Source organism: Mytilus edulis, chromosome 1 (assembly GCF_963676685.1).
Source record: "Mytilus edulis chromosome 1, xbMytEdul2.2, whole genome shotgun sequence".
NCBI lineage: Eukaryota > Metazoa > Mollusca > Bivalvia > Mytilida > Mytilidae > Mytilus > Mytilus edulis.
This window is the reverse complement of record NC_092344.1, coordinates 53223708-53240685: the sequence shown is the minus strand read 5'-3', so window position 1 is coordinate 53240685 and position 16978 is coordinate 53223708. Positions and strand designations below refer to the sequence as shown.

General features: G+C 33.0%; 1 protein-coding gene and 1 pseudogene across 2 annotated transcripts in view; both read right to left on the bottom strand.

The window, feature by feature from the left end:
- Positions 1-16978, bottom strand: part of LOC139484888 (uncharacterized protein C12orf56-like) — a 166363-nt gene that overhangs the window by 88341 nt on the left and 61044 nt on the right. For both annotated transcript variants that reach the window (XM_071268921.1, XM_071268930.1), the window contains exons 4-5: positions 10921-11092; positions 7899-7975 (exon numbers count right to left, since the gene is read on the bottom strand). In XM_071268921.1, coding sequence (XP_071125022.1) covers positions 7899-7975; positions 10921-11092 — 249 coding nt within the window. The remainder of the gene's footprint in view (positions 1-7898; positions 7976-10920; positions 11093-16978) is intronic.
- Positions 4054-6358, bottom strand: LOC139484912 (piggyBac transposable element-derived protein 4-like; annotated as a pseudogene).

Here is a 16978-nt window from a genome sequence, read left to right as displayed (position 1 = left end):
TTTGTCCAGTAGGAAATTCAATTAATATATTTCTCGTTTTTTTATTTTATATAGATTGGACCGTTGGTTTTCCCGTTTGAATGGTTTTACACTAGTAATTTTGGGGCCCTTTATAGCTTGTTGTTCGGTGTGAGCCAAGGCTCCGTGTTTAAGGCTGTACATTGACCTATAATGTTTTTTTTTTTTTTTAAATTGTTATTCAGATGGAGAGTTGTCTCATTGGCACTCACACCACACCTTCCTATATCTAATCACTGTAATTGTTTGTGTGAAAGTAATGCGTGCATAAGGTCATTTGAGGGAGGAGTCCAAGATGCCAGACTTTTTGTTTTGCAGCATTGATACGTTTGTTTTAAAATGGTTACTAGAGTGTGAGAGATTAACTTTATTAATGTTAATTTTTAATTTGGAAATGATTATTAATTGTTTTTTCTTTTAACACATAAACATATTGACCATAGTAAAAATTTAGTAAAATTTTGTTTTGTGGGAAGGATGTTATATATCAGTATGTATGGTCAGATTATGTATCTGTGTGAAAGAGAGAGTTGTTCCCCTTTTGTCAGTAATTTTTATTTTTGTTTATAATGTCATCTTTGTCTGATTAAAATGTAGAAATGGAAGCTGATGTGTTTTTATGTGTTCGTATGGAATCCCCTCCATCCTTGCTACCACAGATATTCCCCTAGTCTGTAATAGGGTCCTATGTTAAACTAAGTTGCTAGCGGTCATCTTTGACAATGGATCAGCTACAAAATAACAAAATTTAGTCAGTACCTCATAAGGAACATTCATGCTATGTTTGGTTTCATTCCATTCAGTAGTTCTCTAAAAGAAGACATTTGTATGTATTTCCCAAGGGTCCTATGTTTAACTTTGTCCCCTGCTGGTGGCCATCTTGGATGATGGATCGTCTACAAAGTAATTACACTTGGTCGGCACCTTATAAGGAACATTCATGCTATGTTTGGTTTCATTCAAATCAGTGGTTCTCTAAAAGAAGACACTTGTATGTATTTCCTAAAGGGGCCTATGTTAAACTTTGTCCCCTGCTGGCGGCCATCTTGGATGATGGATCGTCTACAAAGTAACAACACTTGGTCAACACCTCATAAGGAACATTCATGCTATGTTGGGTTTCATTCCATTCAGTGGTTCTCTAAAAGAAGACATTTGTATATATTTGCCAAGGGTCCTATGTTTAACTTGGTCCCCTGCTGGCCACCATCTTGGATGATGGATCGTCTACAAAGTAACAACACTTGAACAGCACCTCATAAGGAACATTGATGCTATGTTTGGTTTCATTCCATTCAGTGGTTCTCTAAAAGAAGACTTTTGTATGTATTTCCCATAGGGTCCTATGGTAAACTAAGTCCCTCGCTGGTGGCCATCTTGGATGATAGATCGGCTACAAAGTAACAAAACTTGGTCAGCACCTCATAAGGAACATTCAAACTATGTTTGGTTTCATTTCATTCAGTGGTTCTCTAAAAGAAGACATTTGTATGTATTTCCCATAGGGTCCTAAGTTAAACTAAGTCCCACGCTGGCCGCCTTCTTGGATGATGGATCTGCTACAAAATAGCAACACTTTGTCAGCACCTCATAAGGAACATTCATCCTATGTTTGGTTTTATTCCATTCAGTAGTTCTCTAAAAGAAGACATTTGTATGTTACTTCCCATAGGGTCCTATGTAAAACTAAGTCCCTCGCTGGCGGCCATCTTGGATGATAGATCGGCTACAAAGTAACAATACTAGGTCAGCACCACAAAAGGAACATGCATGCTATGTTTGTTTTTTTTCCATTCAGTGGTTCTCTAGAAGAATTTCGAAATGTAAAAAGTTAACGACAACTACGGACGACGACGACAAACGCCAACTGATGAGAAAAGCTTACTTGGCCCTTCAGGCCAGCTGGGCTAAACATTAATTCCTTTTTTTTTAGCAATACACTATGCATATATATATATGGACCCCACCCCAAACAAAAAAATTAAATCGTATCCCCCCTTTTTATAAAAATTCTTCCTCATGATATGGTCATAATCTTTATATTTCAAAATTCAATTTTGATATCAAAATTGATATTCCTTAATCAGCATAAATTTAATACAACTTAAGTAAATTGACAGCTAATCACCTCAAGACAACACATCATTTCTTTATACATAATTTTAAAGCAGTGTTCAGGAGGTAATCCAAACATAATATGCTGGGATTACCTCAATATATTTTGATTACCTCCCTTACATGTACTGCTTTAAAATTGTCTTAATTGTCTATTTAATAACCAAGAAACCTTTGTTTTATTCCCTTTTTTGCCCCAAATTCCTAAACTGTTTGAGCTATAACCCCCTAAAGCTTATCCCAACCATTCCTTTGTGGTATGGAAACTTGTGGTACAATTTCGGAAAGATCCACACTTAATTAACCCTTACCATGCTGAATTGTTTTTCAGGTATCATTTACTGTATGCTGAATTGTTTTCAGAAAATGTTTGTAATATCATCACTTTTTTTAATATGTCATGATTCATAAGGCTTGATGGCAAATAACTTCATGTTTGGTCAAGTACTAGAAAAATTGAACACCATTATTTTTTTTACTTATTTGTACATTTTGAAAAAAATGGTTGCCATGGTAAGAGTTCAATGATTAAAATTATGATTTTTTTCAACATATGCATAGTTTCATGTGTTATATAAGTTGCTCAAACATCCCAGTTTAACGTAAAATGAAAGAAATAATAAATATATCCTGATTTTAAAATAGAGTTCAGTAGATGTGCTTAATTATATCCATGATAATTAATTTAGTTCGTAAAAAGCAACTACTAAAGTAAAAAAAAAAAAAATAAAAATAAAAAATTACTTGTTAACAAATTATTATTTTTTCATTCAGTAAAATAATGTAAATGGTTTCTGTTGTTAAACTAATGAATAAAACTTATTTTTTAGAAGAGGAAAGGGTTACCATGTCAACCATAATATAATTTCAAGTAAGCCGATGAAATCAAACTAAAATAATTGCAGATACATGTATCTGAGCCTTCTTTAGTGGAAAAAATGTTCTTAGTTTTGTTGCAGTTATATTTCTTGCATGTTTTTAATATCTTGGTGATTTGTTTCTTCAGAAAACTCAAATTTATGCATTTAAGGTGGTACCTAACACTTTAACAAACATTTATTTGGCTCGTTTAATTTTGATAAAATTTTGACAAAGTATTTACTTTGACCCTTTAACAAAAATATAAAAATTTCAAAAATTTTGAACCAACCCTTTTGTCAGAAAAATTATACTGGTTACATAGCAGTTTGACAAACACCAATTTTGATCTTTGTGAAGCTTATTATTCCCTTTACAACACAACGTAATTAAAACGTTTAGCTGACTTTACAGAGTTATCTCCCTGTAGTGTTAGGTACCACCTTAACCAAATACCAGTACACATACCTAAGTTAATATCTAATAAGCAACTTCACTGCAAAACACAACTCCTTGTTTCCCCAATAGAATACAAATCAGTGCAGGTACATGTATCTTTATACAAACAAATTCAAACTAACCAATTAATTAATGTATATGATGTAACTGAATTAAGTCACAAAACATGAATGGAGGAGCATCATTTTTAAACCCAACAACAATAACAAATTCAATACTGTACAACAAATCTAGAGAACCTATTTTTTTTTTAGATGTGTTACATTTTATGAACACATTGTGTATTAGTTGGATGCCTTGTCTTCACACCAGACTGAAGAAACTGATGAGACATGTTGGATGCCTTGTCTGCACACAAGACGTAGAGAAACCCATATGACCAGAATAAAGATATTAATATCATGTTTTTGTTGATTTATATTTGTCCTGAACCTCAAATTGTAGTCCGTTCAGATACTTAAATATGACAATGATTAAATAATAAGTTAATTATGCAGAGAAAATATATTTTAAAGTTGAACATTTAAAGATCAACTTCACAACTTGAACATTTCAATACATTCAAATTATTTAATCATTAAAATAAGTATTAGACAACAAATTGGCTTCATTCCTCTGTATTATTTTCATTTACATTTCGGACTGCCCCAGCTGCAAGTTTTTGCCTTTTGTAAGCGAGATTGTACTCTTTGTATTTGTGATAGAGCTTGAAACAAGGATCAATACAAAGCGCAACATTGCACTCTGCACAATTAAAGGAAGTGTCACGTCCTGGCCTTCTACGTTTTTCTCCTGCAGAGGCTAATAGTTCTCTTTCTGCAGGTGTACACACTATGCACCTACGAGTTAAAGTTAGTTTTGTTCCAGTTGGAATAATTTTTTCCGCGAAATGTCTTCCAGTTAGTCTTTCTAACTGTTTACCAGAGGGACGGCCAGCTGATTTTTTAGCTTCATGTAGTCCAACATCATTGGATTTTTCAATTAACTGTTTAATAAATTTTCTACGATAATTCCTAAACAATAAGGGTGATCTTTCAGTAGTTGTACTTTTGTAAAGTATATCAATCTAATTAAAAACCGATCTCTCATCGCTCCTGTTTCTGATATGTCGCGTGGGAGATCTAACGAAACCCGCTTTGAGGTCACATGTGAGTGACCTCGTAGGTGTGTCTTTTTCGACCAATGAAATTGAGTCTTCCACGATCTTGGAAGTTTAACGTAAGAAAGGGATGTAACTCATTTTATTTACGACGAAATCGTCAGTCATAATAATTCATAAACTTTTTTGATTGGCTTATTAATAGGTCGTCAACTCATTTGCATATCTTTATAAATTCATGACTTTTAGTTCACTCACATGTGACCTCAAAGCCGGTTTCGTTAGATCTCCCACGCGACATATCAGAAACAGGAGCGATGAGAGATCGGTTTTTAATTAGATTGAAAGTATATATGAGTTCAAGGCTGCCATTGAGAACATGTGGAATATTACCTTTTTCCACCATTTCAATGTTTTAATAGGAATTTTACAATAGGAAATCATTTGATCTGAGCGATCAACGCCACCCATTTTAGAATTGTATTCAAATACAACTTTTGGACGAATTATATTTTCCCCAGTCCGAGGGTCTTTCCTATTTGTGTCTATGTTTTCGGATGTGCTGACTGTGGATAGCATATAAACAGGGTTATGATCTAAATATTTTGTCAAGTTTAAGGGTCCTTTATTTACCAATGCTGTATTTCTCCTTTTGCTCTCAATTTTAAGCTTTTTAATTCATCAGGTACACCTTTTCTGTTTGGTCTAACAGTACCTGTAGCACCAACACCAAGTTCCCAAAGATCGGAAAATAGTTGTGGAGAGCTGTAATAATTGTCACAATAGAGTATATGACCTTTTCCAAAATGTCCCCATAGCAAGTCCATTGTAAGTTCGTATGTTGCCCCATTTGAACTATGTGGTATTAGTGGTTTTCCAGTGTATAGTTTGAATTTAGAACAAAATCCGTTTTTCGAGCCACACAACATATATGCCTTGAGTCCATATTTGCTCGGTTTGTCAGGATTGTAAGTTTTAAATGACAAACTTCCTCGCCATGGAACCATGCATTCATCTATGGTTAAGTTTTGGCCTGGGTAATAAAATGATTGAAATCTATGTAATATGTTATGATATAGTGTTCCAAGTTTAAACAATGGGTCATGGCCATCTTGTCCTCTAGGTATATTGTTCTCATTATTGTTTAAATGAAAGAATGTTAACAAGAGATAAAAACGATCGCGTGCCATAATGTCTCTAAAAATGGTGTTGATGTAACTGGGTCGGTAGTCCAGTATTCACTTATGTCCAACTGACAAACAAGAGTCATGGTAAATAATAGGGCAGTAAACCGCCTCATTTCATTTAAGGTTGTGTCAATCCACTTATTAAATCTTGAATATGCACTCACATTTTTTGATGCAATAGATTGAGCTGCATATAAGTTTGTCTCTTGGACTATTTCTTGAATGTCCTGATCATTTATAAAATTTTCAAAATATTCTATGGGAGATGTTTTATCATTTATTTCTCTGAAGAAACCCTGTGATCCACTGAAATTCAATGGTAGTGGGACATGTTCCCCTGCAACCCAGTTCTCGTTTGTAATGCGCTCGTTTATAACTACTTCAGGGTTTTCATTAACATCATTAACATCTTCTAGGTCAAATCCTTCAAATTCATAATCGCTATCTTCATCAGCAAATATTTCATCTAAGTATTCCCCGAAATTAAGGTTATCAGCCATTTATGTAATAAAAGAATGCATCGTTGCCAATGTAAACTATGGTGTCACATGATCTTTTCTACACCGGATGTTTACAAAGTTTGTTAAAGTGTTTTGTTTCTGACATTGTTTCTCTTCACAAATAAATTTGAAAAGCAGAAAATTAACTTAAATATATAATTCTTAAAGAAATTTAATAATTAATTTGAACTTCTATTGATTAAAATCCGGTGTGCACTTCGTACGTCTAGCACACGACTACTGACGATTTGCACACGACTCGCAAATTTTCATGTTTGCCTTTGCACCGTCTTTATTTAGATAGATGAAAATTATTAAATAATGTTCTTAATACAGATACACTCATAACAAAATTTATTCCACGAAACATGAAACCTTTAATGCACAAAGACATGGTGAATCTACATGCAACTGCATTGGGAAATCCCATGAAACAAGGTGCTCGCTGTGAAATGCCTCGTTTTCAACTTTTTATGATCCAGAAATAGACTGCCCATCAAATACCATTCTTTTTTTTTTGAAAATCGCAGATTTTTTGTACAACAAAATTTTGGTGATATTTTAAATAATATTAGTTTTCAAAAATACTGTTTTTATTGAAATCCGATTGTTTCTTAGTCAATCATTTCTGTGTCAAACTTGAATCGAAACTGATTGGATGCTAAAAATAAGTGCTTGTTTTGGTTTGTCGAAAAATGACCTTGACAAAGTATACAATTTTTAAAAGTTAAAGCGATGCTCATGGAAGACAATGTTAATTTTTTCCAACTGTTATACTTATAATTTTATTGCTGTTGGCCCCAAAAAACGTCTATTGGGAAATGGGGATTCCCGATTTATTCGTATTAAACCCTGCAAGGTAATTCCCACCCACATTCTTTCGTTTCTTTCATTTATTTGTCAACACAAATTCAAAATTTGTATCGTGATGAAAGATTTAACTCTATTCTACAAAAGACAGTATTTGAAATTGGAATAATTTGTTTTCATACTTCTTAATTCTGACACCAAAAATGTGAAGCGCCATTTTTCATTGAGGCCGTAATATTTACGGCCCCCGCACGAGACCGGAGAAGTTTCAAGGCCGTAATATTACGGCCCCCGCACGACAAGGGTTAAACACAAGTTGTTGTCATGAAACTAGAAAAAAATGCCTATTTTGGCCTCTTTTTGGTCCCTAATTCCTAAACAGTAAGAATCAAAACCCCTACAATCAATCCCAACCTTCCTTTTGTAGTTTTAAAGTTTGTGTTCAAATTTGATAGATTTCTATTTACTTATAGTTATACATAAATTATTGTCTGGAAGCCCACTGTCTTTGAACAACACAGATGATGCTGGATACCAATAATACAACCATCAATTTTTTTTGCAGTTGCATAAAAACTACACTGGAACAAAAAGTTGGAATGACAAAAGGACAGACATACATACAGGCAGACCTAAAGTAGGTAGTGGACTAATAATAAAAAATATTCCATATATACATGATATATTTTGTATTATTTTAGTATGTTTTTTTCTAAAATGAATCAGATTTTGAATAATCAAAGTGATCTTAAATCACTTTTAGATAGATTGGGTCCATAAACTAATGGTTATATTCTTAAACTCATTATAAAATGTGTTGCAACATATTCAGGAACATGCAAAAAAACTTACCTTTGAATCTGTTGACCTCTAACAATACTGGATCTAAAGGCTTTTTCATAATCAGGATCTAACATCAAGGTACACCTCTGTAAAAATAATAAGAATGAAATGAACAAAAAATTTCTGTTGATGATTATTTACGGTATAATAGATCTGGATATATTTGTTATTTATAATCTATTTGAAATTTTAGGATATTACATATTTATTTTCTTTAACAGTCAAGTTTACATAACTAAAAAGGTTAAAAATAATGCAAATGTAATCTGTTGTGTTTCTGAATATTATAAGGCATTTTTTTTCTATATTTTTTTTTTCATTATTGAAAATTGATAACCTTGTATATTTATGATGTAGATTGTCTAGTATGGTATGGTGTCGGTGACAAAAGAGTGACATTGCCATTTCAGAGCAATTGAAATACTTATATACACAACTTATTGTCCTGAAACTGGATAAATGGTTGCTTTGGGCCCCTTTGGCCCGTTTTAGCACAATGTTTATAATATCCACAAAAGGAAGGTTTGATTGATTTTAGGGGTTATGGTCCCAAATGTTTAGGAATTAGGGACCCAAATTATTTTTTTTTTGATGACGATGCTGACGCCAATGCCGTGATACCAATATACGACCAAATTTTGTATTTGGATTTTTGTGGATGTATAAAAATTTCATAGAGATCCATCCTCTTATACTTAAAGTTATTGTCTGGAAATGAAATGTATCATTGGAAAACTACGACGTCGACGATGCAGATGAAGACAACAGCATACCATTATACAATCCCAAAATTTGTTTGGGGTCGTATAAAAAGAGAGAAGTCCATAAATTAAATGACAATATCAACTATTTCTATCAATGAAACAAATGGAAAGCAGTTCAGGAATATCCCTTACTTTCATTGGTACAAGATTTTTTGGAAGAAAAGACCATAGTTACACCAGATTTTTAATGATAGCTATACCAGACCCACTTGTATGACATTTGTTTAAAGTTTCATTAAGGTTTCCTTTACACTGATCCAATCAAAACTAGAGGCTCTCAAGAGCCTGTGTCACTAACCTGACTCTCACTTTGGGATTTTGAAATAATATTAAAAGATGTAAAAATCGTAACAGATACTTATAATGATGTTTGAGGCAAAATTTTGTTTAATATTGCTTTGCTTTCATTCCACTCAGTGGTTCTCTAAAAAAAGACATTTGTATGAATAATACTATTTCACATCGGGTCCTATAATAAACTAAGTCCACTGCTGACCACCGTCTTGGATAATGGATCGGCTACAAAGTAACAACACTTGGTCAGCACCTCATAAGGAACATTCATGCTATGTTTGGTTGCATTCCATTCAGTGTTCCTCTAAAAGAAGACATTTGTATGTATTTCCCATAGGGTCCTATGTTAAACACTCCCCGGCTGGCGGCCATCTTGGATGATGGATTGGCTACAAAGTAACAACACTTGGTCAACACCTCATAAGGAACATTGATGCTATGTTTGGTTTCATTCCATTCAGTGGTTCTCTAAAAGAAGACTTTTGTATGTATTGCCAATAGGGTTCTATGTTAAACTAAGTGTCCAGCTGGCGGCCATCTTGGATGATAGATCGGCAAAAAAAACCAACAATAGGTCAGCACCTCAAAAGGAACATTCATGCCATATTTGGTTCCATTCCATTCAGTGGCTCTCTAGAAGAAATGTAAAAAGTTAATGACGACGACAGATGACAGAAGCCAAGTGATAAGAAAAGCTCACTTGGCCCTTTTGGCCCAGGTGAGCTAAAAAATAAATAGATCATGTTGGGATCAAGGAAAATAAAATGCTTATGACTCACCTTTGTGACATTGTAAAGGTGTTAACAATAAAATTGAAAATAATTCGTATTGTTTTCACATATATTCAAATATTGATCAGTATATATAGTTACAACAAGAGGTTCTCAAGAGACTGGAGCCCTTTCACTAAAAAGTCTTTAAAAAGTGTAAAATTTATCATAAGTCTAAAATATTCTTAACCATTTTCAACTAAATACCACTGAATCGCTCACCTGTTATTTTTTGCTTAAAATCTTTCCACAATGATAATTTTGCTTTTCAAAATATATATATATTTATCATATGCTTAGTAGTTTGAATATTTAATAAATAGCCTGCTGTTTTAATCCATATCGCACAACTTTGATGCGCACCCTTTATCGCATACCCTTAATCACACCCTACCCTTTATCGCATACCCTTTATCACACCTTTACCCTTTATCACACCCTTAATTTTCTATTTTTTTTACATAGTCAGTTTTTTTTTTTTGTTGTTGTTTTTTTTATTTTTTGCTCAAGAAAATTTTTCCTAAAAATAAATGTAGGTACGGTCATTCTGGCGTGACGCAATTTATTGAATGACGTCATTGTTTGGTATGAACATGTGACGTGAAGAATGTCAAGTTTTCATATTTTTTGGCACACTAAATGCAACTATAAAAAATACAAAACACACGAAAAAATACAATAATAAACAAAATATTTTTAAAACAACAGCAGGCAAATTGTAAGGTAACCCAGGTGCTTTGTATAAGTAATTGAGCAGTTCTTTTAAGGCTTTTAAAACAAGACAAAAGTTAACTGAAGGTAACCCAGTGAACAGTTCATATAATATAACTCTCCTGTTGAAATATATGATAAAACGTATAAAACGTGGCAAAATCTGTATCACATGCCGTATCACCCTTGACCAATATCATCCCTCGGGCCTAAAGGCCCTTGGGCTGATATTGGTGTCTGGGGATGATACGACATATGATACGGATTTTGCCATGTATTATTCTCTATTTATGAGGGACTTAAAAATTCCATTCAAATGTTCTCTGTATCTGTCATATTTTCTTGAAAAGAAAAAAAATATGCATTTTACCTTCGGAACAGTAAAATAAAAATTTGTCCTAGCCATCACTAGCCATCAGCTAGATTAATATTTTAACCCAGATATATATCTGGCAACTCAATGTGTGTGGGGGTGTGTGACATATGACTTACAATGAGATAGTTACTCCAGGCACTTCTTATTAACATGAGCATTGGTGAATGTAGGTTGAGCAAATATATGTTGAGTACCATCTTGCGTCTCTCTCCAGGATTGTCTGTTCCTAGTAACAAACCATTCACTGAACTCCCTAGGTCTGATGTAGATTGATTAATGCCAAGTAAACTGTAATTTAAATCATCATAAACTTAATAAACAGCTGCGCCACGACAAATGATACATTCGTCCTCTTGCGTGTGAAGTTTTATGCAATAATCATAAAAAGTTTCTGAGATACAGTGCAACATGTTTAAACACCCCTTTTTTTTTTTAACAAAAAACTCAATAACTTTAAAATAAAATTTTGTATCATCACCAAAAAGTATCCAGATCTTGAGATTAATATAAATTAGAAGTGTGTAAAGTTTTAAGCAATGATCATAAATCGTTTTTTCAGATACAGCACAACATGTGAAAACCTGGTGCTCCGCAAGGCGCAGCTTTATACGACCCCAGTGGTTGAACCCTGAATAGTTGGGGCAAATTTGGTCACAATATTCAAGCTTGATTCTGTCTGAACTTGGATTGTGATCAAATCAAATATAGGTTTTTGTCACAAAAAAGGAAGCGGAAACGACGCAGACGATGCAAACGACGAAATCATACCATTATACGATCCCAAATTTTTTTTGGGGTCGAATAAAAACATATGGCACCCATTGGATACATTCTCAAGTTAAGGTGCAACATGTTTACGCCGGACAGACAAACGGACGCCAGACATTTGTATACCATAATATGTCCTGTCAAAGTTTTGACGGGCGTATAAAAATTTTAAATAAACTATATCTCATATAATTGTATTAATTAGATATAAGAAGATGTGTTATGCGTGCAAATGTGACAACTGAGTTTCCATCCATGGCAATTTGTAAAAATTAACCATAATAAATCATAGTACAGCCTTTAACAAGCGTCACAAAACATCAAGCTAACTAGGCCAAAAATAAAATATTGTTTATTTCCCCTCCCCCGACTGACCCGGTAAAATCGCTGCGACTCGAAAAAAATTATTGGCCATTCTTGTCCAAAATTCTTTTTTGCTATGTTGGTTTTTAATGATATCTTTCTGATGATGTAGTAAACGTGCGTTGGTTTTTTGTCATACCTTTCCGATGTTGTAGCCAACAAGCGTTTTAAATCAAGGCATTTTTGCATTGAAGTGTCTTTATGATTAGGAATCAAGGAAAACAAACATAAGCCTTGCCACACGATTTGTGTTGTGTGCAAGGGTGATATTTGAAAAAAAATCTGAAGCATCTTTCAACCCACTGTGTGGCTTTGTCTTTAACCTCTGTTCCAATCTTTGAGTAAAAATGGTCTGAATTGTGCTTTGAAATCAATCTACTTTGTCTTCGACTTCGAACAGGTTGGGCACAAGTCAGAAAATGTTGGATACGTGAATTCCCTGCTTTCAGGGAATCTCCCTGATTTCTGGTGTAAACAAGACCAGTTTAAATGTGTTTTTATTTTCAAATTAAGGCATGAAACAAAAGGGCACGTTTAAAGTTATACATCAGTTGAATTTGTAAATACTCAAAGAATTCTAGGTACAACAGAACATGAATAAAAAGTAAAAACACAAAAATACTGAAGGAAAATCAAAAATCAAAAGGCAAAATCAAAAGTCCAAACACATCAAACAAATGGATAACAACTGTCATATTCCTGACTAGGTTTTTTCTAGAACTCGAAAAAAACATACAAATATTTTGTTTAGGAATTAATTGACCAAGCTGCATGATCCAGGTGTAACTGAACATAACTGAATTATGTTCACTTTTATTGAACATTTTTATTCATTGAATTTTAATTCCCAAGTGATTAACATATCTTTTTGTCATCTCATAATTGATGATCAAGCTACGACTTGGTGAACACAGGAATTGTTTTGTTGTGAGTTATCAAATTAGACTTGAAATAAGCTTGATTTTTAACTAATTAAACACTTGCTTTCATTAAACATTGTTATCACATTAAGAATGTGTGCTTTTGTAGATTTCAGACCATAAAATGAATAGGAAAAAAAGGAGGTCCCTGTATACTGGTTTTAACACCAGAAAACTGGGGTGTACACTGAATACAGGGAATACCCCACTTTTCTTGATTTATCTTACCTGTTGAATTTTGTAAAAATTCAATATAGAAAAATTATATCAAGAAATAAAATAAAATAATTTGCCTACCTACCTACCCATACCCTGATAAACCCAGTCGGGGAGGGGAAACAAAGATATTTTTAATGTTGGCCCTAAGAAAACATGATATCAAAATAGTTTTTAACTCAAATTTTAAACAACTTGGAAAATTGCAAAATCTATGGAAAGTGAACTGATTTTGTTAGAAAAACAATTACCTGCTGAAGGCAGAACATTGATATTTTATAAAATTATCAATATGAGACAATTAAGTTCTATGACTTTATTGAAATATTTTGGTCTTATTGTAATAAAGCTTTCGTCCAATTTTGAAGTACAAAAGTTTTTGCAAATGAAAAAAAAATACACCTTTGGTGGCACCTTTTTTATTTTATTTTAACAGCTACTTTATTTCAATATCCCTTTGCATTTAAGTTATTTTTTTAGGACATATAAGATTTACTTTAATCATGAACAAATACTGTAAATTCAGAAACTATTGAGATATTTTTTTTATTACAAAAAATTTGACAGGGTTCATTATAATCACAATAATTAAAACTCCCTTTTTATAATTTTTCATATGAATCAAACAGGATTTTTCTGAATACCGGTATCACAAAAAAATCTAAATCCATTTTAACCTAAAACCAGATGCTCCGCAGGGCCCAGCTTTATACGACCACAGAGGTAGAACCCTGAACATTTGGGGCAAGTATGGACACAACATTTAAGCTTGATACAGCTCTGAATTTAGATTGTGATTAAATAGTTGACACAACATAGGTTTCTGACACAGAATGAATGTGGTCTATAAGAACTTAAACTTAAAAACTTAAATTTTTTTAATTGGACATTTAATACCTATTATGGTCCAATATACAAAATCTAAATACATGGTTAGATTCAGCATATCATAGAACCCCAAGAATTCAATTTTTGATGAAATCAAATAATGTTCAATTTTAGACCCTTTAGACCTCAATGTGGACCATTTTGATAACCGGGCCCATTTAATATTAAAAATCTAAATACATGGTTAGATTCAGCATATTGAAGAACCCCATATATTCAATTGTTGTTGAAATCAAAAAGTTTAATTTTTGACCCTTTGGACCTTAATGTAGACCAATTTGAAAACGGGACAATACTGTGCAATTGAATATTTCTTGCTATTGCGCAAAACTGTGCAATTGAAAATTTCTTGCTATTGCTCAATATTGTGCATTTAGATATTTCTTGCTATTTTTGACCCCGATTTGGACCAATTTGAAAACTTGGCCCATTATAAAACAAAAATCTAAGTACATGTTTAGATTCAGCATATCAAAGAACCCCAAGAATTCAATTTTTGTTAAAATCAAGCTAAGTTAAATTTTGGACCCTTTGGACCTTAATGTAGACCAATTTGAAATCAGGACCAAAAATTAAGAATCTGAATACACAGTTAGATTTGGAATATGAAAGAACCCCAATAATTAATTTTTTGATGAAATCAAAAAAAGTTTAATTTTGGACCCTTTTGGCCACTTATTCGTTGGGACCAAAACTCTCAAAATCAATCCAAACCTTCCTTTTGTGGTCATAAACCTTGTGTTAAAATTTCATAGATTTCTATTACCTTATACTAAAGTTATTGTGCAAAAAACCAAGAAAAATGCTTATTTAGGTCCTTTTTGGCCTCTAATTCCTAAACCGTTGGGACCACAACACCCAAAATCAATCCCAACCTTCCTTTTATGGTCATAAACCTTGTGTTTAAATTTCATAGATTTCTATTTACTTATGCTAAAGTTAGAGTGCGAAAACCAAATGTCTTCGGACGACGACGACCCCAACGTGATACCAATATCAAAGAACTCCAAGAATTCAATTTTTGTTAAAATCAAGCTAAGTTAAATTTTGGACCCTTTGGACCTCAATGTAGACCAATTTGAAGTTAAATTTTGGACCCTTTGGACCTTAATGTAGACCAATTTGAAATCAGGACCAAAAATTAAGAATCTGAATACACAGTAGATTTGGCATATGAAAGAACCCCAATAATTCATTTTTTGATGAAATCAAACAAAGTTTAATTTTTGACCCTTTTGGCCACTAATTCGTTGGGACCAAAACTCCCAAAATCAATCCAAACCTTCCTTTTGTGGTCATAAACCTTGTGTCAAAATTTTATAGATTTCTATTAACTTATACTAAAGTTATTGTGCAAAAACCAAGAAAAATGCTTATTTGGGACCTGTGTTTGGCCCCTAATTCCTAAACTGTTGGGACTAATACTCCTATAATCAATCACAACCCTCCTTTTGTGGTCATAGACCTTATGGTAAAATTTCATAGATTTCTGTTTACTTAGTATACTAAAGTTATTGTGCAAAAAACCAAGAAAAATGCTTATTTGGGCCCTTTTTGGCCCCTAATTCCTAAACTGTTGGGACCAAAATACCCAAAATCAATCCAAACCTTCCTTTGGTGGTCATAAACCTTGTGTTAAAATTTCATAGATTTCTATTAACACGATCCCAACGTGATACCAATATACGACTAAAATATTTTCAATTTTTGCGGTCGTATAATGACAAAATCGAAATAATAAATGCACACAATGATTTCTGAATTTACAGTATTAGAAGATTGCAGTGCATGTAAAAGCATTTTACCTACATTTATCTAAGGGATAATAATAAAAGCGTATTTTTTTCCCTTAGTGGTATACTGGGTTTTTTTAAAAACTTTTTTAACATTTTTGAAAAAATGCTCTGCTAGACGCAAACAAGATATGACACCTAAGGTCAAACCCTGATCATTTGAGGCAAGTATGGAAACAACAGCTATGAATTTGGGAGCTGTGATTGAATATTTGACACAGCAGAGGTTTGTGAAACAAATTGAATATTGTCAAAAATATGAACTGAACTAGAAAGAGCCTGTAAGTCGCTCACATAGGTGTTTGTGCATATTTAACAAAGGACACTCTCCAAAATTATAGATGAGAATAGATTTCATAACAAACCAGATGATCTGCAGGGCTCAGCTTTATACGACCGCAGAGGTTGAACCCTGAACGGTTGGGGCAAGTATGGACACAACATTCAAGCTTGATTCAGCTCTTAATTTGGATTGCGATTAAATAGTTGACACAGCATAGGTTTCGGACACAGAATGAATGTGGTCTAATGAACTTGAAATATTTTGTTTGCCTTTGAGCAATTCACTATGCTGTTGAATATTAATCCTCTCAAAAAAATGTTTGAAGAAATTTTCTTTTTATTTATGAAATCTGAAATGAGAAAAATATAACCCCCCCCCCCCCCCATTTTTTTTTTTCAATCCCCCTTTTCCTTTTTCCAAAACTGATCTCAATTCAAATTTCTAATGGAGTTTGAAACAATAACTACTCATTTAAATACATCATAAAATATTAAAATGTAACAAAAGGTGCTTGTTATCAATGAATGGTAAAGATTGTTTTAATTTATCAGTTGGTAGTAAAAGTGAATATACATTGTTTATAGTATACAACAATGATTTAAGTTGATTCAACTACTATTCTGGACAAAGAAAGATAACTCCAATCAATTGAAAATTTCTTGCTATTGCGCAATATTGTGCAATTAGATATTCCTTGCTATTGTGCAATACTGTGCAATTGAAAATATTTGCTATTGCACAATACTGTGCAATTGAAGATTTCTAGCTATTGCACAATACAGTGCAATTGAAAATTTCTTGCTATTGCGCAATACTGAGCAATTGAAGATTTCTTGCTATTGCTGAATACTGTGCAATTGAAAATTTCTTGCTATTGCACAATACTTAATATAATAATTTTGGATCCTGTTTTGAACCAACTTAAAAACTGGGCCAATAATCA